The sequence below is a fragment of the Physeter macrocephalus genome, chromosome 19 (assembly GCF_002837175.3).
Source record: "Physeter macrocephalus isolate SW-GA chromosome 19, ASM283717v5, whole genome shotgun sequence".
Taxonomy (NCBI): domain Eukaryota; kingdom Metazoa; phylum Chordata; class Mammalia; order Artiodactyla; family Physeteridae; genus Physeter; species Physeter macrocephalus.
Window position 1 is genome coordinate 37,050,272 of NC_041232.1, and position 23,979 is coordinate 37,074,250.

The 23,979-nt window shown below is 35.4% G+C and overlaps 1 protein-coding gene across 5 annotated transcripts in view; it reads left to right on the top strand.

Annotated features, from left to right (window-relative positions):
* Positions 1 to 11,764: 11,764 nt before the first annotated feature.
* RBBP8 (RB binding protein 8, endonuclease) overlaps positions 11,765 to 23,979 on the top strand; it is an 80,590-nt gene continuing 68,375 nt past the window's right edge. For 2 of the 5 annotated variants that reach the window (XM_028479899.2, XM_028479900.2), the window contains exons 1-2: positions 11,765 to 11,899; positions 14,427 to 14,631. In XM_028479899.2, the coding sequence (XP_028335700.1) occupies positions 14,523 to 14,631 (109 nt within the window). In that variant the 5' untranslated portion in view covers positions 11,765 to 11,899; positions 14,427 to 14,522. The remainder of the gene's footprint in view (positions 11,900 to 14,426; positions 14,632 to 23,979) is intronic. The other 3 variants (XM_055080743.1, XM_028479902.2, XM_028479901.2) reach the window with 2 other exon arrangements.

The window sequence follows — 23,979 nt, forward strand, 5'->3', positions numbered from 1 at the left end:
TTGGTCAGAGATAAAATTAAATCAGCAACCTTGGAAAGCATTGAGTTAATATTGGAAAACATTTTAATCTTATTAAATTAAAAAAATTAGAAACCCATATAACTGAATCCAATTAAAGAATCACCTCAAAGATGCCTTTGTTAAACGTATTCTGAGAGCTATATACCAAGGTGATTAAAAGGCTTGATTTTTAAAAATTCAAATTTCAATCATCTATACCAAACGAAGGAATTGTGACATAGTCCAAATTATACCTTGCTTGTGCCTAGTATCTGAGTTTTTCAAAGGCATTTTACATCTATTTATATCTATTGTATTATTTCACATATCAGATTAGTTGGCCAAGGATTTCTATAAGCTCTAAGGATTGTGCTTTCTACTACCGATTGAATTATTTCTTCAGGGCTCTAGAGTATGTTTTTTCCTCCAAAAGATTCTCTTAGGAATTAATTTACTATAGGTCAATATGAAATTATATTACATTCCCTTGATAGTAAATAATGATAGGAAGAGTGAATACAAAATTGGATGTAAGAAGATAGAATAGGATTTAACATGTTCTAAAAATATTAAATTAGCCTCAGACTGATAAATTGATTAGGAGATGGAGCCAATAAGCAAAGTTCACACGTGAGATATTCATAAAATGTATGTCATTAGCCAGAATGGAGTTCAGAAGAGTGTGACAAAACATTTTAAGAGCTTATATAACGAAAGCTGGGTCAATTGACACATCTTCCAATGTGTGAAGAAATAACAGGATAGAGGCTATGACTTCATATTAGAACCACAAATAGATCCACTTCTAACACAAGCTGATCTTACTGAGCTCTTGCAGTCAACTTTAATTTCCTGAAAGATGTTTAACTGTTGTACAAATAAGCGTTAAGTGAATAGTATAATTTGAACTTATATCCATGGTAAATGCATTGTTTTTCTCTTAAACTGAAAAGCGTGTATGTAGATGGTATACCTAAAGACAAAAGTACCACTTCACCAATTTAGCCCACTAATTATACATTCTTTTTTTTTTTTTTTTTTTTTTTTTGCGGTACGCCTCCCTCTTACTGTTGTGGTCTCTCCCGTTGCGGAGCACAGGCTCCGGACACGCAGGCTCAGCGGCCATGGCTCACGGGCCCAGCCGCTCCGCGGCATGTGGGATCTTCCCGGACCAGGGCACGAACCCGCGTCCCCAGCATCGGCGGGCGGACTCCCAACCACTGCGCCACCAGGGAAGCCCAATTATACATTCTTATTAAAACTATTAGATACATAAGCAATTTAACCTTATGTGACTATTCATTAAATTAGTATTTAATTTGCATTTAATTTTCATACATACAGAGTGGATATTACTATAAACAATCGAAAAGCAGGCATATATTTTTTAAATGTTTCTATATAAATAGCTAATTTGGATAACACAGGACTAATGACCAAACTTACTGTGCATCAAAAACTGACTAGGAAATAGAGAATGGTATAACTCATCGTGTTAAAGACATATAGTCTTAAAAGTAATCAGAAAACAATTAACTTAGAAATTATGTATTACTGACAAAGTGAAAATATAACTTACATGGCAAATTTTTTTTCAAAGTTCTACTGTAAGTCTACTCCCTTGAAGGTTCTGTGCCTATTCCTTCTACAGTGATTTAGGAGTGAGAAACACTTTCTTCCAACATGAAAATATTTTAAATCTAATGAATTTCTGAATGAATCTTGAAACATTAAGAAATACATATTGATAACTTTCTGTAGCTTGCAGTACAATATTTATGGACACAGAGCAATATTATAGAGTTCTGTGATGAGGTCTTCTAGAAAAAATTTACATTTAACATACACAGATTTTCCTCAACTTATGATGGGGTATGTCTCAATAAACCCACTGTAAATTGAAAATATCATGTCAAAAATGCATTTAATACACCTAACCTACTGCATAACCATTACTTAGCCGAGTTTACCTTAAATATGCTCAGAACACTTACATGAGCCTACAGGTGTGCAAAGTCATCTAACACAAAGCCTACTTTATAATAGTGTTGAATAGCTTAAGTAATTTATTGAATACTGTACTGAAAGTGAAAAACAGAATGGCTGTCTGGGTACAGAATGGTTTACGCGTACCAGCTGTTTACCCTCGTGATCGCATGGCTGAATGGGAGCTGCAGCTTGCTGCAGCTGCCCAGCATCACAAGAGAGCATCATGCTGCATACTGCTAGACCCTGAAAAGATCAAAATTCAGAATTCGAATTATGGTTTCTACTGAATGCATATGGCTTTCACACCATCATAAAGTTGAAAGATCGTTAAGATCAAACCATCTTAAGTTGAGGACCACCCGTACAGGTCTACATTTGGAGGTCTCCTAACTGAAAGTAGATGAAATTCAGTCTGAGATGAAAGGAGCATTTGCATTTCTGAAGATATTAATATTGCGATCAATTTTCAATCATATAATAAGTACTGAATGATAAATACCATCTACATAGCAGTTTCGTGAGCTGTTACGTTCTGCTCTAGTCACTGTCCAAGTGCTTGTTTGACAAAACTTAAAACAAATATATGTTGCTCAGGAACAAGTATACTGCTTTTTAACTATAATATAGAGCTAACCACTGGAACCTGTCTATAGGCCAGGAACCAGGAACCTGGAACCTGGCTACACTGGAACCTGGCTATAGTCCATTCAGCAAGAAAAGCTGTTCAGTCCATTCCAGCACAACAAAACCAGTCTCTTTTCCCACAGTTTTACTTTTTAAGATGAATGGCATGTTATTCTAGTTCCACCAGTAAGTGTAAATTAAACACATCCAGTGTAAATTAAATTCTCAGCAGTTCCTCTGGTACCATAACAAATCTCGTGTTAATGCTAATGTTAAAGCCGAAAGTCAGGGGAGGTGTCAGGTTTTACTTGACAGGAATCTGGTTTGCACTGCAATGACTGATGTAAGCGGGGCCCAAGAGGAGTCCAGTACATTATTATTATTGAACAAATATCGTAAAACCACTTTTTCCTTGGTTTAACAATATACTTTTAACTAATACACTGTACAACTAAAATAGATTTTTTGAGAAATGAGTACAGCAATTTCAAATGGAAATAAGGAACTTTAGCCAATTTTTGTATGACATATTTGATCCATTCCCACAAACCTGAGATGCACAGAAACTTGATCTTCTGTGAGAAAGGTATTTTCTAATAAACTAAATTTCATTTCCTGAATTTGGCTGCCAATTTTTGAAGAGCCAAACAGCCACAAAATGAACAATTAGTACATACTCTGTAAATACTTTTATATCCAGCATTGATTCAAAGACTTTATTGTTTAAGTCTACACTGGTAAAACTGTAATAAAAATAGATTGACTATGTTGGACCCTCAAATAACACTTCTCACTATAGTAAAACACAGAATTTTGAATGCTACAAGTTTGTCTTGGACTATGTCCAATAGGGTCTGGTTACAAGAACTAATTCATTATAACCTATACTGTGATCCTGGAGCATGGCTCTGAAGAATACGTTAGATGAAGGCTCTTGTCAAGTGGATTAAAAATAGAAAACTGAATAGCCAGTTATGTGCTCTAATTAAGTAAATACCATATTTGCATAATTATAGAAACTTAGCTTAGAAAAATGAGGAAGAAACAGGTACAAATTAAAAAGAAATCTGATTAAAATCATATCCTTTTTTCATTTAACTTGAACTATGTTAGAATAGAATAATTACCTGAGTTTTAAAAAAACTCTTTCTTAGAAGGTGGTTAAATTAGCTAATGAACTAAAAAAGGGAAACTGGACTGAAGAGGGCATAGATATAAGAAAAAGTGGGGACATAACTACTGAATACAGCCCAATAATAGCAGATACTATTTTCAAAAGGATTTATCAAACATACTCAGGTCTTCACTAAATTAGCTCAGATCATAATCAGCTTGATATCAATGCTCCCTTTCTTGGACTTGAAGCTGAATAGATCATAAATCTCTGTTAAATAAATGATTCCTTACAACCACCAATTTCTGAAATAAATTGAATAAATTAGTTTCTCCTTTCTATACAATTCTGCAGTTCAGCTAGATAATGGTTAAAATCCCTTGTAATATAATGGAAATAACAACAATATAATAATTACCTGACTATTTAACTACCAGATTTAAACTTATTTGAATCAAATAAGATGTGTAAAAGCACTTAACAAATTATTTAATCCCTTCTATAATTATAAATCTCTCACAATTTGCATAGCAATTCAACAATTTCACTACAATTATATAATGTTAGCAATTGGAAAGATCTCTCTGATTAGCTGTAGCTCTTAAATTTATCTATTATTAACAACAGCTTCTTACACTTTTGAATACATATATATAATCATTCAATCCTTAACAATCTTGTGAAATACCCAAGGCTTATATTATTACCTTCATATCACTGATAAAACAATTGAGGCACAGAGAAGTTAAATTACTTGCTTAATAGGATTATAATTACAAATTATAATTCATTCAAAAAATCAGGTGGAACTGCTGCTGATTTCCCACTATCAACCTATACAAATACATTACTATATACTTGCACTTTCCAGAGCTCACAATGATTCCCCACAGCAGAACCTTTGCACATGCCTTCTGCCTGGAAAGCCTTCTACCACTCTGTTCCCAACTGGCAAGCTTTAAGAAATTTCACATATAATACCTCATTTTAACAACCACCCTTTTGGACATACTAAGTATGAGTATTCTCATTTTCCAGTTGAGGAAGTAAGATTTGTCTAGGAAACATGCAGATAACCAGAGACAGGGCCAGAGCATAAACCCTGGCCGTCTCTTACTCAGGACTTGCACAGTACCATGGGCTAGGAATATGGCCATACACCATCATTGACTATAGAATAAGGCCACAATTTTTGGAGCACTTCCTGCTCTGGTCCCTTCTGAGATTACAACATAATTCAAGGCTCTTCAATCTATTTAGTTTTAAACTTACTACATGAAAGAATCTAGCTGGGAATCTAGTATAAACACTTTCACTAATTCCATTAGAAGTCAATTTATATTCATCTCTCAAATGTCCACATCTATTGTAAACCAAGTAAAAGGGCATATGTGCCATAATTACTAAGAAATAAAATTATTATTGCAAAAAAGTCTAAAAAAACTGAGATTAATCCATAGAATAGTGCTTCACTCCAATCCTGACCAAGAGAGCCCAGTTTAATTTCCTCTTCTCAATAAGACTTAAATGAAATTGCTATCAAATTTAAAAGTCCTTATAGTAACCTCATATAATGTAAAGCTTTCTGAAGTAAACAGAAAAATGTACTGGGACTGCAAATTAGCCACTAGGTAATAATTTTTAAATAATTTTTCAGAAACCTTATTTGGTTATTTTCTCACAAGCATTTTCTAAACTAAAAACTGAAAAGCACAGAATAAGCTTCATAGAGATTCTATTATTTAAAAATAGCATGGTGTGCTGAAAAGATCATAGACACAGGACTCATGTCCAGAAGACTAGGTTTAAAGTCTTGGGTCAACTTATCTACTAGTTTGTACATAAAGTGCTAGTCACACCACCTAATTTATTAACCTTTGTGAAAAGATAAAAACTGTACCTGTTCTACCTGTATGATACAGTTATTTTTAGGTTCAAAAGAGAAGATAAGTAGGAACAGTACTTTGTATTTTTATCATCGCAAATTTTTCTTGAATCCATTTTCTATCAGTATTAAACAAACCACTTCCCAACTAATGGGAATTTCAGAGTACTAGCAATAAATCAAAAAGTGCAATTCTTTTATGGCTTACATTATCTATATCATAATATTCTTTAAAACAAGTTTAGACAGATCTGTACATAGTTGAGAAGAAAATACTCCTGACAACAAAAGGTCATTTGAATCTTCCCTTTTTTATTAGTTTATATTTCAAATTCCCTAAAGCTTCTGACCATTTGACTTATCACCCAAACCAGGACATTTTTTAGAGTAAATGGGAGCCCTGTTAATAGTTAAGCCAGAAGAACAGACATTAACCAGAACTGTTGCTGGTAAGCCAGGGCATATGGTCATTTTATATAAGTGTACTAGATTTGGGAAGAGGAATTCTATCTATCCTAAATAGTCTGCAAAAACAAATTGTCCCAAAGGGTGAGAAGTGAATTAAAATATAATTTAATTTCACTATTCAGTTCTAATACTTCCAATTATAACTTAAGTAAAATAGAAAAGTATTGGCTAAAACCGAAGGCCTCCTCTAAGAACTGAATTTTAAACGTAAAACATTTTTGGATTGGTAATTATCAAAGCTTCCTTGACCTTAGACTGACATATGGATTAGGAAAAGCAAAATGTCATTATTTTTTAAAAAGTCTGTTTTTCCCAAACATGGTTAGAATAAGAAAAAAATGGGGGAAAAAAGTCAGCCAGTGTGTTTGAAGACATATCTGCAATTTGTGAGGCATGAGTACATTAAAGATCACAACTATTTGCCAGCAGTGAATAAATTCATTAATTCATAGGTGGAAAAATTACCACTTAAGACGTGCATCATTATTTTTTTAAGTGGACAAAGCAATGAATATTAAACGTTTGCTCCTGTGAACCCATCAAGGAATGCTTTAATTAATAGACTCCAAGTGTCATGACTTGTTCCTACAGTTAACTCTTCATGATATTTTCCATTTACATTACTGTAAATATTGTTCCCACAGTTTCCATCATGGCAGCATTATACATATGTACACAGGACAATGTTGTATAGAACTACATTTACTGGATAAAAAGATAAAGATTGGTTTTTCAAGATTCCCAAAACACAATCCACTTTTCTACTCTACAGTCTTAGTGATCACTCTTAAATTATTTTATCATCTCTGCAGCGATTAAGCTCTGAGGTTCTTACAAATGCCAGTGTTACAGAAAGGGCCTAAGGGCTATCTAACAAAATTCCTAGGCTTCATTAACCTATATTGCAGCGATATGAAATACTGTCCAAGCAGCCACTGTATACAAACTGATGACCTGGAAGAAAAAGATGCCTCCTTCCACTGACAATAAATAGCAGATCATTAACATCCTGGATCAGCCCACCATCATTTAAACCTATGCCAACAGGCAAGCACACAGTATACTGTATAAGACTATTTATCAAGTATAAAGTCATAGTTCCTAAATTGGGAAAATTATATATCTAATAAAACTTTGCCCATTGCTGATGTGAAATGAAGTAGCTAAGTACTTAAAAACACAAACTACTTTAATAGTTTATAAAGGGAAATGAAGAAGGTATATGTAGCCATAGTGATAATCAAAATAAATAAAGTTTCTCTACCTAAGTTGGAAGTTGGCTAGACTAAATGAGGCTAATTTTTCTAATCGGAAAGCAATGTATAATCTTTCATGTCTTTTATAAGCACTTTAATGACCACCTGACTGTCAAAAGAAAAAACTGTGATACTGACATCCTCCATGAATGTTAATTATATCTTTTAAAACAATTATAAAACTGCTCAACCTAACTGGAATCTCAGCACCATAAACTCAAATCATAAAACATTTTGGCACTTGGGGCAAGATCACTAATTGATATGTACCCCTACCCCCAAACAACACTTAGTAATTACTGTAAACAACTTTTAAAAAATTAAATCTTGTTCATTTAGGTTGACACAAATTTTGACAGTATAATTTTCTATTATGTTAATACTTCTCTCCCCTTATCCCTCTTATTATTTTTATCTTATTTTTTATCTTATTATTTTTATCTTTCTCTTATTATCTCTTTTGTTCTGCTCTTAAAGTAGTTCTGACTGTAGGTATACAGCTCACTCCAGTTTACTAGTATTTTGTGTTCGTGTTAAAGGTGCTGGACATGATTATGTAAATAATCATAATGGGTTTAATCACTAAATTTTTTGCCTGGGGATAGAGGCAAAAAATTTGCTGGGAGGGGAAGAGAATGGCATGATGTGTAGAGTGGGAGAGAGATGGGAAATGCCCAGCACAAATAGCAGAAATAGCCTTAGAGTAGGAAACAGCTCCATAGGAATCAGCTCCATCTTGGTTCTTCAGGTAAATCATGTAACCTCATTTGTTCATTATATATGCTAGGCATGTTTTGTGCCAATGTGGTAGCCGCTAGCCACATGTGAGTTTGAGCACTTGGAATGTGGCTAATCGAAATTGAGATGTCCTGTGAAGGTAAAATACACATCCGATTTCAAAGACTCAGTATGAAGAAAAATAACGTAAAAGGCCTCATTCATAAATCTGTATATGGATTACATGTTGAAATGATAATATTTTAGAAAAACTATGTTAAACAAAACATATTAAGTTAATTTCACCTGTTTCATTTTACCTTTTTTAATGCGGCTAATAGAAAATTTTAAATCATATATGTGGCTTTATTGGGTTGTAATGTTCTAAGACTCTCTGATAAGAACTAGGAATACCGAGAAGAATGAAGAAAGCACAGTCTCCGCTATCAAGAAACCCCCCCTTGCAGCCTAGCTGGGTAAGATAAAAGGTATAAACATAATTACAATATAATAGCATTAAATGCAGTGACAAAGATACATATAGAAGGGTATGGGAGAATGAGGAGGGCTATTTGTGGAAGGGGGTAGGAAGAAGGGGTGAAGAGAGACATTAAGGTAGTCTCCTGGAAGCTGCACTACCTGAGCTAAGTCTTAAAGGATAAGTAGAAAGGGGGTGAAATATAAAGGATCTGGGCGGAGGTAATTTCAAGAGAAGAGGATTGTATGAGCCAAGACAATGAAAAAGCAAAGAGCAGGAAGGAGGAATATAAGCAGTCTCCTGTTTTAGAGGGAAAGGATAAGTTGGGGGGTAGAGGTGTAAGGTTAAGAAGGGCTTCTTTGACATTTTAAAGGGATTGAATTTTAATCTTTAGGCAACTGAGAGCCACTGAAGGGTTTTAAACAAGGGAGTGCCAAGATCAGAAATAATGGTTGGGAATTCTGGCAGCTGTGTGGAAACTGCATTTAGGTGCAAGATTGGAAGCATAGTCTAGGTAAGAAATATCAGGGCCAAAACTAGGGCAAAAAGAGTGAGGATGGATAGGAAAGCACTAATTCAGAACTCTATTTAGGAGGTAACATCAGTAGAATACAGTGATTGACCTGTCCTGACTCCATGGAAAGGGGGTTGATATTATTCTAAAGTGATGGGAAGACCCTGGCATGTCTTTAGCTAAGGGAGTGTCATGTTCTGACTTAGGTTTTAAAGAATCATTCTGACTGCTGTTGGAGAATACACTGTAAATGGAAAACAGTGTAAGTAGAAAGATAGTTGATTTAAAAAAAAAAAAAAGGAGGCTATTGCTGCAGAAGAGGTTTAAATGATGGAGGCTTGGCCCAGGGTGGATACAGACGAGGTGATGAGAAGCAATTGGATTAGGGTTGCATTTTCCTCTGCAAAATGGTATTGCCTAATTCAGAGTTGAGAAAGGAAAAGGAAAGTTCAGGAAGATCACACTTGTTGAGTCCCATTGTCTTGTTTAACCAAGAGGTGAAGGTGTCTGCTGAGAGTGAGAATACGGTATAGAGGCTTGAGGAAAACAGTGAAGGTTTGGAAGACAGCAAAGGAAACAGGAGCTAAATAAAGGCTATTTTAGAGATTAATTGGTGCCCTATATGAGGTCTGAAACCATGTAATTTTAGTGATATCAGTCTAACCTGTTATGTGATTTTCCTGTCACAACCCTCAGCTACTCAGCTGTAGGAGGTAAGCAGATTGTATAGAATGAATAAACAGAGTTTCAGTTATAAAACGGCTTGAGTTAGATGATTTCAAAATCTACATAGTTCCAAAATTCTACAGTTCTAAGAATCCTAGAGTTTTTAGTACACAATTTTTCTCATTGTGGTTAAGTGTACAGATATAAAAGTTACCGTTTTAACCATTTCACCACACAATTTTTAAATTGAGTATCCTAACCAAGGACCTCCAATATGTATGCTAGGACATTAAACTCCCAACCCTCAAGGTGGCAGTGCTGGACCTGAGGTGACTGGAATCCTAGGTTCTGTTGCCTCTGGATGGAAGCAGTCTCATCTTTTTATCACAATATGTAATACAAGTATTCTTTTTCTAGGGACTGAAAAAGTTTGGGAAGCATTGTTCTAAGCCATAAAATTTGAGAACCTCAGTATTACAAAGAGTTCAAAATATCTGTTTCACTGTTAAAGAAGTTTTCTCATAGAAGTTTTCTCATAGGACTTCATAATTTATATGTAGGTCTTAAGGCTCCTTATTGGAGGCAGATATTTACACATATGGCTACTGTTTCCACCGTTAAAGTGATTATCATAAAATCCCATAAAGAGAATCTAAGAATTTAAAATGGATTCAAAGATATTCTCCGCTTAAATGAAAAAGATGAAGCCCTCAAGGAACGCCCAATTCATTCATTTTACACGGAGACTGACTCTCTGGCAAGCACTGGGTTAGTTTCTGGTGATAAAAAGGTGAACAAGACATGGTTTTGACCTTAAGAAACTTAAGAGTCTAGTGAGGAGACAGAATTAATTAAATAAATAATGAAAACTGCAATAAGTGTCAGAAAGGTACATAGCACATAGTGCTATAAGAGGATCTGATAGAAAAGACTAAAACAAGATAAAATTTCGAAGTGAATGATACTTTAACAGGGTAATGAATGTTTCAGCAGCTCTCTTTTTTAAAGATATCAACGTTCCTACAGCATTGCTAGGATGGTACAGAAACATCCTGTTATGTCCACTCGTAAGCTGCGACATTCATCCCTTAAGACCGGGAATGAACGGGAAAATTACTTTTACATTTTATATCTATGATTTCCCAAATACAACTCTACTTTTTAAAGTTTATAATATCCTCTGTCTTCCTCCCAGGTCTTATAAGTATTAAAGAAAAGTATTGAACTGGTTTAAAAAAATATTATGATACTGTCTATTCTGTTTATTTTCTTCAACTTCATATATTTAGAATTTCGAACGCTAAAACGCTTCTTTTAAATAGGAAATATAAATAGGAAAATATACTAATAATTTGAATGTTTATAAACGAACAGCCACATAAAACGTTGACTTAAAAAAATTACCTAACAGCATGTTGTTCCAATAAATAATGCGTCACTTCTGATTCCGTCTCATTTCAGGTTCGTCAGAAGCTTTCTTTAACCTGAGCAAAATATACATCGTTCATTTTGCTACGCGGCCTCGCCACCCAGTCCCGTCAGGTCTCATCACTAAACTGCAGCTAAGAGCTACCAGCCGGAAAGCTACGTTAGATTGATCTGTGTCCCTTCCCTCCTCAGTTAACTTTAACTTTCCATCTGGTACAGGCCGCTCCTACGTGCTTTCCCAGAAACGGGCTTAAGTCAGACACACCGATCACTTCTTAGGAGAACGTGAAGCTCCGCAGACAGAACAGCGTGAGCTTTCTCCCGGCCCTCTCAAAAACGCAGTGGCGGTCGCCAGCTCTCGGAGCCTCTTCTGACGGCTCAGAGGAGGAGCTCCACTCTCCAGTCACCGCCCAACGCGGTGGGACTCGACGCCGACCCAGCTCCCCCGCAGGGAGCGTGAGGAGCGCCACCTCGCTCCGCGGAGGGAGGAGGAAGAAGAGGCGTGACGTCGCGGGAACTCCCACGCGACGTTGCGTGACGTCGCGCGAGGTCCGGGCGGGGCGAGCGGAGCCGCCGGCCCTCGGGCCCTCCCCCAGCGCTGGAAAGCGCGGGCTGCCCCAAGGGGGCGGCTTGGTTGCTGGCGATTTGGCAGATTAGTGAGGGAACGAGCAGAAAAGCGAACGGCCGTCTCTTCCCCTTTCCAGAGCGTGCTCGCGTTCCTGCTGGGGCTTTCGAGAATCTCGACGCAATCTTGCAAGCCGTGAGTAAAAGGAATCTCTTTCCCCGACCCAAAGCGCTGGGTCCTAGCGGGCTATTTCCGGTCTGGAGCTGCTGGCTGACCGAAGGCGTTTGGCCCCGGGGTGGGGATGGCTGTATGGCTCTGGGGCTGAATCTGAGGAGTCGGCTGGAGCCGGCCTAAACTCCGCCGTAGGTAGACCGGATAGCGGATGACCCAGCGCTCAGTGCAGTTCCGGAGTCTTCGCACCAGCTGAGAACTTGCCTGCGGGCGCCGGGCCCGCCACGCGCATGCGCCGACCTGGGCCCGGGGTCGCCGCGCGCGCTTCAGGCGCCCATCGTGCGGTTTTCTCGGGGGAGCGCTTTGGCGAGGGCGGACCGCCAGCCCTGCGCGGCGCGGGAGGAGGCTGATGGCTAAGGGTCCTGGGATGGGAGCTACTGGACCTCTGCTCTGCTCGTAAGAGCAGCAGTCAGAGTCCCTATTCAGTTTGTTCAGGGCCCTTGTGTGAACTGAGGAGCGGCTCTTGCCTCACCTAAGAATGTGTGTGGTGTGACAGGAAAGAAATCTCTTGAGCACCTTCAGTGTGGTGGTTTATGGTGTACATTGCAACAGGAGGCACAGAAACGTGTTAAATTATTGCAAACTGTTGAGCCCAGGATGCAACTTGAGAGGCAAGATGTACATTTTTGAGAAATTATTTGTGCAGCAAATAACGGTTCAATATCAAAAGAAATGCCAGCAAAAAGTGCTAAGCATGCAAAATAGATTGGAGAGGGTTTCAACTTTTGAGTTGATGTGGAATACAATATATTGAACCAAAAACTGGAAAACACCCTGAAATATTCTTGACTTAATAAGCATCTAGACACAGATGCACACACTAAAAGAGCAAGAAAGATGATTGCCACAACACGAGTATCTGAATAGCTTAGTATTGATAAATTGTTATGTGGGGGGAAAAAAACACTTAACCTTTTTATTACCCCTGAAGGTAGATTAAAGGAAGCTTATTTTACACTATTGGTTTTAAATTATTGAATGCTAAAATATACAATTTTAAATTGTTCATTAAAGTAACTAAAACTTTGTTTTGAACTCTTTGATTAATAAAAATAATTAACTTTTTTTTGTGTTTTTTTTTTTTTTGCTTCTTAGAAGTATTTTGGAGTTCATTGGCATCACAACTTGAGTTGCAGAGGTGACGTGGCCGTAGTAGCCGTGTCCTAGCAATGTGACCTCGGGCGAGTCACTTAGTCTCTTAAGCCTGTTTTCTTCAACTCTAAAATGAAATTAATAATATCAGTAGTAGCTGTTTTATACAATTGTGAAGATTAAATTAAAAGGGAATATAAAACAGCACACTCCATGAACACTTAATAAATGGTGGCTTTTATTGACAGTAGTATAGACCCATTGATTTATCTTTTAGAGTTAAATAGTTGAATACAAGCTTCTTTAGAAATTAAAAATAATTTCCTAATATTATGTAAAATCTAGTACTTGTTCAATTTTCACTGATTATCTTTAAAAAAGGTGTAATCACAATTTTTGAAAAGCTTAATAAATGTATTTTTATTTCTGTAGTGCTTTATAGTTTACCAAGTGGCTCTGCACATAATATTGCTCCCTTTAGACATGCCATTGCTTATCTTAGCCTCTTCATCAGACCTCAGGAAATGGTTAGTAAAAGACACTTAAATCCTTTTGGGCACTTGTTAGCAATGGTAAGGCATTGACTAAGGAGCCGAATGTGAGGGTTAGTAGACTTGTTAATCATTTTATTTTATTTTTTTAGTAGTAGCTCGTTAATGGTTTCAGTTTAAGAACACATATTAAAATATTTATTAATCCACTTGAACTTAATAGCCTGTTGCTTCCTTCAGGGGCTACACAAATAATAAACTTAATCATTCACCTTTATTCTGAGAGGCACAAAATAGCTTTACCCATATTTGCCTTGTTTTTAGATGTTTCTGTATTCATAGATCTTGGCTGTGTCTGATCTTGCTCACCAAATTTCATTGTTATGAGAAAGCTGTTCAGATATTCGTGTTATGTCAGTCATCTTTCTTGCTCTTTTACAGTGTGTGTCTGTGTGTCTAGATGTGAATGCTTATTAAGTCAAGAATATTTCAGAGTGTTTTCCAGTTTTTGGTTCAATATATTGTTGTATTCCATATCAACTCAAAAGTTAAAAAACCAATAAATTCTTTTAGAATGGGGAAACAATACTGACCATGAATGATTACAAACCTCTCTATATCATAATCCTTTCAATTTAACATAATGTAGGTAATTACTTTCTCATAGGTGGAATAAGAAAAAATTTGCCTGAAAGTGTAGCTTAACTTAAGTCCAGATAACTGAAATTGGGGCTTTTCTCACCATACTCATCTTTTTTCCTCACTTCCACCCCCTCAAATTCTGAAGTGATTGATCATAGGTAAATAAGGAAAACTTGAGATCAGCTGCCTGGGCTTGAAGTCATCCTGATTTCAAATTACACAAAGATAAATGCAGAATTCACTTATGTTGCAATCTGTTGTTTCAGGTATTTGAACTGGCCAAAGACAACTCCAGACCTGTATAATGTAACAGAAAAGGTCAGAAAACATTAGGCAGTAGAAGTGTGAGCATATTAAGTAAGATGAACGTCTCGGGAAGCAGTTGTGGAAGCCCTAGTTCTGCAGATGTATCTAATGACTTTAAGGATCTTTGGACAAAACTAAAGGAGTATCATGATAAAGAAGTACAAGGTAATATTTTTCTGAAATACTTGGTAGCAGTATTCTGCTGAGACTATAATAGTAATAACTAATTTTTATGACAGTTCAAAGATCTCATTTTTAAGGGACCTTTACTATTCCAATTTTGGGAGATTCATTTTTATGGTTGAGTTGTTGCTTTTTGACTACAGACAACTACCACAGAATGTAGCTCTTGCACAGCTTGTAGTTACTTGTAGTAATATGTATGGTGTGGTGGAAGGGGCATAGAAATTGTTGACCAAAGATCTGGATTTGAATTCTAATTTCATTTATGTACTTGCTCTGTGATCTCAGCAAGTTACATAACCTCTAAACTTAATTATCTTCTGTAAAATTATTTGCAGGATTGTTTATTGACATAAAAATACTACCTAAGTCATTCGACAAACCTTCAGAATTTGTATCTCAGTGCTTGGGTTTGCTATCAAGCCCTGAGACCCAAAAGTAAATGGCAGTTTGCCTTCAAAGAGCCTGCAGTCTGGTAGAGAGAGAGTCATGTGAAGATATAATTAACAGTATAGTGAAATAAGAGCTAAAAGGTTTATATGAAATGCAATGAGCATACAGAGAATTGAGCTGTTGCGGTTAGGTTGAGTATATAAATGTTATATATGATTGTGTTAAAATGTACTATTAAAAGCTAATCTATTAAAGCTAAACTCAAGGTCTGATAGTAAGCCTTAATATACCTATCTAATTCTGTGACTTTCATGTAATACATTTCCCCCATGTATGGGAAGTGCTTCATATTACATTTGTTTCTTGATTACCTACTGCAACCATAGGTTAATACTACAGTGCTTTATAGTTTTTTTTTCCCGTCAGTTGAATAGCTTTCTCTTTTTTTAAAATTGAAGTATAGTTAATTTACAATGTTGTATTGGTTTCAAGTGTACAGCAAAGTGATTCAGTTACATATATATATACATATATATTCTTTTTCAGATTCTTTTCCATTATAGGTTATTATAAGATATTGAATATAGTTCCCTGTGCTGTATAGTAGGTCCTTGTTGTTTACCTATTTTATATATAGTAGTGTGTAATGTTAATCCCAGACTCCTAACTTATCTCCCCCCACCCGCCCCCCCAGTCCCCTTTGGTAATCATAAGTTTGGTTTCTTTGTCTCTGAGTCTATTTCTGTTTTGTAAATAAGTTCATTTGTATCATTTTTTTTGGATTCTACATATAAGTGATATCATATTTGTCTTTGTCTGGCTTACTTCACTTAGTATGATAATATATTCCATTGTATATATGTACCACATCTTCTTTATTCATTCATCCGTCGATGGGCATTAGGTGCTTCCATGTCTTGGCTATTGTAAATAGTGCTGCTATGAACATTGAGGTGCATGTATCTTTTCAAATAAGAGTTTTCTCCTGATATATGCCCAGGAGTGGGATTGCAGGATCATATGGTAACTCTTTTTTTAGTTTTTTAAGGAGCCTTCATACTGTTTTCATTTCCCTAATGATTAGTGATGTTAGCTTTTCATGTGCTTATTGGCCATTTGTGTATCTTTGGAGAAATGTCTATTCAGGTTCTTTGCCTGTTTTTTAATCATATTGGTTTTTGTTGTGGTTGAAGTTCTTTGTATATTCTGGATATTAATCTCTTACCTGATATATGGTTTGCAAGTATTTTCTCCCATTCTGTGAGTTGCTTCTTCACTCTGTTAATTGTGTCCTTTGATGCATAGAAGTTTTTAATTTTGATATAGTCTAATTTATCTACTTTTTTCTTTTGTGGCCTATATTTTTGGTATTATATCCAAGAAATCATTGCCAGATCCATTGCCATTAAGTTTTGCCTTGTGTTTTCTTCTAAGAGTTTTATAGTTTTAGATCTTATGTTTAGGTCCTTTTTCCATTTTGAGGTGAATTTTGTATATGGTGTAAGGTAAGGGTATAACTTCATTCTTTTGCTGTGGATATCTAGTTTTCCAGCACCATTTGTTGAAAAGACTGTCCTTTCCCCATCGAATGGTCTTGGCACCCTTCTCAAAAACCATTTTTTTGAGAAGGGGGTCAAGGCTGTATTCTAATTGGTCTGTATGTTTGTCTTTATGCCAGTATCATATTGTTTTGATTATTGTAGCTTTTAATTAAGTTTTGAAATCAGGAAATATGTGACTTCCAACTTTGTTCTTTTTCAAGATTGTCTTGGCTGTTCGGAGTCCCTTGAGATTTCATATGGATTTTAAGACATATTTTCCTATTTTTGCAAAAAAACATCATTGGGATTTCAGTAGAGATTGCATTACATCTGTAGATCACTGAGTAATGTTGATATCTTAACAATATTAAGTCTTCCAGTCCATGAACATAAGACATCTTTCCTTTTTTAAATTTCTTTCAGTGATGTTTTGTAGTTTTCATCATACAAGTCTTTCATCTCCTTGGTTAAGCTTATTCCTTATTTTGTATTGGATGCTTTTGAATGCTATTGTAAATGGAATTTTCTTAATTTTAGATGCTATTGTAAATGGAATTTTCTTAATTTCCTCTTCAGAGTGCATGTGGTTAATGTAAAGAAACACCACTGATTTTTGTGTGTTGCTTTGTATCCTACAACTTTGCTGAAAGTTTCTATTTCTTAATTGTAGTTTTTGAATTCTTAGCTGAGAAAAAATAGAAACTCTGTAATTTTATTATGAAAGGTTGGAGTTCAACTACATCTACTACTTCACTTGGATCTGTTACTGCTCTATTACGCTCATTCTTTGATAGATTTTTCTGATCCATGTTTCCATTAAAGCTCTCTTTCAGCATATTAGGATTGCTGATGCAGTCAGGGTACATTAGTGTTTGGTTAGAAATCCAGGTGTCAATGGAGTTATTATTTTTTTATCCATTTTTTTTAATTTAAACTTTTTTTTCTAAAATTATGAAAACACAAACAGCAAAAATTTACCCTCTTCTCCCCACACACAAACAGGTAACCACTTTTATTATCTTTTGTGTGTGTGTTCTTCCATTTTTTTAAATTTAAAGTTTAAGACTTTTTAATTTTAGGAAATATTATACCTTTATAAAAGTAAAGAGAATAGTATAATGAAATCCTATTTACCCATCACTCAGCTTCAGCTGTTATCAGTACACAGCCAATCTTGTTTTACTTATTTTGCATTTGCATCTTTATCCCTCTTCTACTCAGTTATTTTGAACTTTCTGACGTAATTTCATCTATAAATACTTCACTATATTCCAGTAGTCTTTTTTAACAAAAAAATGCCATTATCACACTAACAAAACAAATTCTTTAATGTCATCTTATAACTATTATTATGATTTTTTTGGGGGGGGTATGCGGGCCTCCCACTGTTGCAGCCTCTCCCGTCGCGGAGCACAGGCTCCGGACACGCAGGCCCAGTGGCCATGGCCCACGGGCCCAGCCGCTCCGCGGCATGGGGGATCCTCCCAGACCCAGGCACGAACCCGCGTCCCCTGCATCGGCAGGCAGACTCTCAACCACTGCGCCACCAGGGAAGCCCTTTTTTTTTTTTTCATCTTATACCTATTAGATGATTGTGTTCAAATTTCCCCAGTTATCTAAAATGTCTTTTTATAGTTGATTTGTTCCCGTCTGTATCTAGAAGAATTCTCCATGTTGTGTTTGATTAATATATCTATTGATTATTTTCAGTGTAGTTTTAGTTTATGTTTCCCTTATTAATTAGATTAAGCATCTTTGCTTATGCTTGAGGGTGATTTGTATTTCTTTCTTAAGAACTGTTTATATACCTGATTGTTCTTTGGTAGTTGGCCTTTTCCCTATCAATTGATAGGAGCTGTTTATATCTGAGGCAGATTAGTTCACTTCAAATATTTGAAAGTTTAGAAATTCAAATTTGTTGTTAGTGATAAAGATCTGATTTTTAAGTGACTGTGCTTGTGGTCATATGTTCAGGGACAAATATGAGTATTTTACATTAATTCTGCTCTTCATTTGACTACACTGTTTTCCCCCAGAAAATGTAGTGTGAAACATTGAGGAAGTATTCTGAGTTTTAGTACTTTGCTATTCATTAAGTGAGCAGTTATTGAATTATATGCTGAGAATGGTGGCAGTTGCTGAGAATACAACAGTGAAGAAGACACAGTAGGTTTTGGGGGCATTGTATTCATTCTCTTTAGGAAAATATTTATACAGTGTAGTTATATAATGAAATGATAGCAAAAATAATCCAGATACAAGATATTCTGTCTTGTATAATGACTGCACTGATAATAACAATGTAATCAGCTACATGCACTTTTAAAACTGCAAAGGAATAATAACATCTCCCAACTTCTGTTGAAGAGAAGCCATATCTTCCTCTTGGTTTATAATACTGTGACCCCAGCATGTAAGTTTAACAATAGGAACAGTTTCAAGTTTAAACTATTATAGGAGCTATACACTATAAAAAAGCTTATTCTTTGTGACCTGGAGGTAAAGCAAATACAATATCTTCAAATGATTTAAATAGGACCGGATGTACTTGAGTTTTTATTAAACATTTAACAGAGAAGAATTAGCATTCTGCCATCTTCAAGTATAAGGTTAAATTCTTTATCCTTCAAATGATTACTTTCTGTTTTGTTATAACAAGACATTAAAATTTTAAGAAGATCATTAAAATTTTATTATGCAGAGTCCCTATCTTACTCATCTTTCTACCTGCATTTCCATAGGTAAAAGTGCTTGGCACACAGTAAGAAATTAGTAAATGGTATCTGAATGAATTGCATAGTTTAGCTACATCAGTGAAACATTTTCTTGAACATAAGTTTTTAAAATCCCATAATATATGAAAATATCAAAATTTTATATCTCTAAAACCCTGAAATGCTTTACTACCCATTTACTTTAAATTTTCTATTTTTAGATGATACTGTAGAAAGTTGGGAAAAGAAAAATAAATCACCATTTTATAGGAATGGCATTTGTTTATTCTTTCCTAGTTTTAAAAGAAATGCATGTAGCTTATTGTATTGTTGTGTTCAGTGTACACACTGTTTTATATGTGACTTATTTTTGTGGTTATTTCATTACTTAACCAAACTGCTTGTTTTTCATGTGGTACATAATCTTCATTTTAGAATTTTTAGGCATACCCATTTAAAACTGCGACAGTTTTATTTTTTAGGCTCCTAATTTTACAAGGATAAAGTATTTGGCAGCTTTCTTCCTCATGTTAATTGGTGTTTCAGGGTCTTCAGGAGACCTCTATGATGAGGAAGCATCAAGGAAATAAATAACATTGTTTGATAAGAACAACATGCCATTCATCAGATTACAGAATATATAAGACTCACAAATATTACATAATGGATAATTTTTTTTTAAAGTGTATACTCCTCATGGCCATACTCTTAGTAGCCATCACACTCCCAGGAGCATTAGTTTATATACATGGAAAAACTTTAAGGGAGGAATACAGAAGTTGTTGATGATTTTCATTAATATCTATGTGTTTTATGAATGGTAGGTATTGGATATATGTTTGAGCTGATGAGAGAAGATAACTTCCGGCATATTATAATATATTGATCAGGCTACTTTTACCAATTTCAAAATCACTTATGGATTCTTAAAAGTTTTAAATGATCGTGCACTATTTTTTTTAAATTAGTATGTTATTTAAAAACATTTGGTTGGGCCCAGGCAAATTTGTTGAAAGAAAGACTTTTTTGACAGTCCCTTGTCAATGTGTTCCAGATAGTTCCATATAAAATTAGATCCTGTGGCTCTGTGATAACATCAAAGACATGTCTAAAGGGTACTTAATTTTTTTTTTTTTAAAGTAGAGGATCCACTTGGAGAAACCAGTATAAGAGGCTATTTGAAAGACGTCAAACATGGACTTGTCCAGACTTCGCAGGTTTTGAAGTATATATAGGAATCAAAATTCAGTCATTGCTTTTAAAACTTCATGTCAGGTTAAAAAAAAAGGGGGAAAGAAAAGATATGAAGGTAGTACCTGAGTTACATAATTTTTCTTAGATACGCATAAGAACTTAAATGCATCTGAACTTGTTTGGATACAATTTTTTTTTTTTTGCCTTTTAAAGTCCCTTTCAGTATCAGGTTTATCATTAAAAAGCACAGGTAATAAGATGGAATTTAGAATATTTTTCAGAATGTCACCATTTTAATAAATGGTTTTTGTCCATGCTATGTTTTACCATCACTAGCTCATCTAGTAATGTTTTCTATATCTGGTAAATAAGGTAATCAGTTTCATAGAAAACTAGGCAGATTTTTGAGGACAGAATTGGAGCCCCATTGAAGAAATGGAAAGTATAGAGGCTCTAATATGACAGGATAAATATTTCTTGATTCAGTTTTGGATTGCTCCATTTATTTTCTTAGATGTTTCATCAAAAATTCCAAAAAGATAACATTCATGTTAAGACGACACAAATTAGCAATGAAAGGAATTGCAAGTAATTTTGGTCCATAACATCAGTGTCCTAGTCATTAAGAAAGGCTAGTCATCAGGAAAATGCAAATCAAAACCACAGTGAGATATCACCTCACACGTGTCAGAATGGATATCATCAAAAAGAACACAAATAACAAATGTTGGCGAGGATGTGAAGAAAAGGGAACCGTCATACACTGTTGGTGGGAATATAAATTGTTGCAGCCACTGTGGAAAAAAGTATGAAGGTTGCTTAAAAAACTGAAAATAGAACTGCCATATATGACCCAGCCATTGCACTCCTGGGTATATGTCCGAAAAAAAACAAAAACAGTAATTCGAAAAGATACATGCACCTCAATGTTCATAGCAGCATTATTTGCAATTGCCAAGATATGGAAGCAACCTAAGTGTTCATCAGCAGATGAGTGGATAAAGATGTGATGTGTATATGTACTCAGCCATTTAAAAAAAAAAAGAATGAACTACTACTCAGCCATAAAAAAGAAATTTTGCCATTTGCAGTAACATGGGTGGACTTAGAGGGTATTATGCCAAGTGAAATAGACAGAGAAAGACAAATACTGTATGATTTCACTTATATGTGGAATCTAAAAAATACAACAAATATAACAAAACAGAAGCACACTCACTCAGACTCAGATACAGAGAACAAACTACTGGTTATCAGTGGGGAGAGGGAAGTGGGGGGCAATATAGGGTAGGAGATTAATAGGTATAAACTATTAGGTATAAAATAAGCTACAAGGATAGGGACTTCCCCAGCAGTCCAGTGGTTAAGACTCTGCACTCCCGTTGCATGGGGCTTGGGTTCGATCCCTCGTCTGGGAACTGAGATCCCACATGCCGCACAGTGCAGCCAAAAAAAAAAAGAAAGGATATATTGTACAACACGGGAAATATAGCCAATATTTTATAACAACTATAAATGAAGTGTAACGTTTAAAAATTGGGAATCACTATATTGTACACCTGTAACTATTATACATCAACTATAATTCAATAAAAAAAGAGTACTGTCATTAACTCTCACATGTTATTTTCCATTTGTGTTAACATAAATTCGATAATATCCACAAAAAATTAATTTACCCATTTTGAGATAATTAATTTTTTTTTTTTTTTTTTTTTTTGGCATGCGGGCCTCTCACTGTTGTGGCCTCTCCCATTGCGGGGCACAGGCTCCGGACGTGCAGGCTCAGCGGCCATGGCTCACGGGCCCAGCCGCTCTGCGGCATGCGGGATCCTCCCAGACCAGGGCACGAACCCATGTCCCCTGCATTGGCAGGCAGACCCCCCAACCACTGTGCCACCAGGAAAGCCCCAGAGATAATTAAATCTTAAGAGGAAACTAAGCATACCTTAAATATGGCTGCATCTCATAAAGACAAGTGTCTTTACTTTGGAGTTGAAATAATTGATTAGGCAGTTACAGAAATACTAATAGTTGTGTTTTTGGTAGAAGCTTAATTATTTGAGCTATATATAAAGCCAGTATTTATCAAGAAAAGTGTTATTAGGCTTACAATTTATAATTCAGAACCATAAATAACTTGTTTTACAGTGACAGTACATACATATATGGTTTGTTCTGGGTAGCGAACGAGAATGAGTAAAAATTAACATAGCAATGATTTTTATTTTGTTTATAACAAATTGAATTCTTGGCTTATTTCTGAATTCTTACTTAAATTTGTTTCTTGTATTACGTGGCTACACATATGGGCCCTTAATTGTTTCATTTCTTTCAAAATTCACATACACGTTATAAGGTTAATCATAGTGCAGCGCTTTTGGTCTTTTGAGCGCTGTTTCCTCATTAGGTGTCTCAGGTTGCCAGTGTTAGAATCCTAAATACTTTTTTGAACATACTACCTGTTCATACAGGAGCTGCATTGTTGTATAGCCTCATTCCTTCCGATGGGTGTGGAGCAGGATTAAAGCACACTTTATAGGGGTTCTAATTGTGGATGCCTAATTGACTTGATGAATGGCAAATGCTAAAATTTAAACACACATACATACACATACACACATAAACCTGTTTCAGGGCTGATCTGCATGACAGAACAAATGCCTCACAGGTGTTGAATGCTTACAAGATAAAAGAGTAGTCTTTCCATATTTCCCAAGAATTTTCTTTTGAAGTTTGTAAGGATTTTCTGTCTCATTGTTTCTTTTCTTAAAATGGTTTATGGCAATAATCCGTTTCATCTTGGGTGCACTTTTCACTTCTAAAGGCGGCCTGAGTTTTAGAGTGGGCCAAAATTAAAAAACAAGAAAATCTAATAGCAAGTAAATTTTCACACACTTTGGGAAGGGTAAAAGAGAGTGAAAAACTGCTGACTCTAGTCTTTGGCCTAGTAGGGTCACAAGTTCTTTTCTTAATTCTTCAAGAATGATTTGATGCTTTACTAAGTACTTTCAAGGTCTTGTGAGTTTGTCATCATTACCTGAAAAAGAAGGAAGCTTCTCCAGCTACGAACTTGACAGATGGAAAAGATTTTTTTAAAAATCAAAAGGTCACACCAGTTTTTATTTTTAACAGTGAAAAAATAATGTTTCCCTTTATTATAATAATTTACATTTTAACAGTATTCCAACTCTTAGGGCAAATATTTTTCCATAATTTTTTTTTTAGCTTTTCATTTTGAGCTTATTGTAGATTCACACTGTAGTATATACCCTTTACCCAGTTCACCCCAGTTGTAACATCTTGTATAACTATAGTATAATAGTACAACTTAGAAATTGACATTGATACAATCTATCAGTCTTATTTAGATTCTGCTACTTTTACATGCCCTCATTTGTGTGTGTGGTTTTTTCTTTTTTTTTTTTTTTTTTTTTTTTTTTTTGCGGCACGCAGGCCTCTCACTGCTGTGGCCTCTCCCGTTGCGG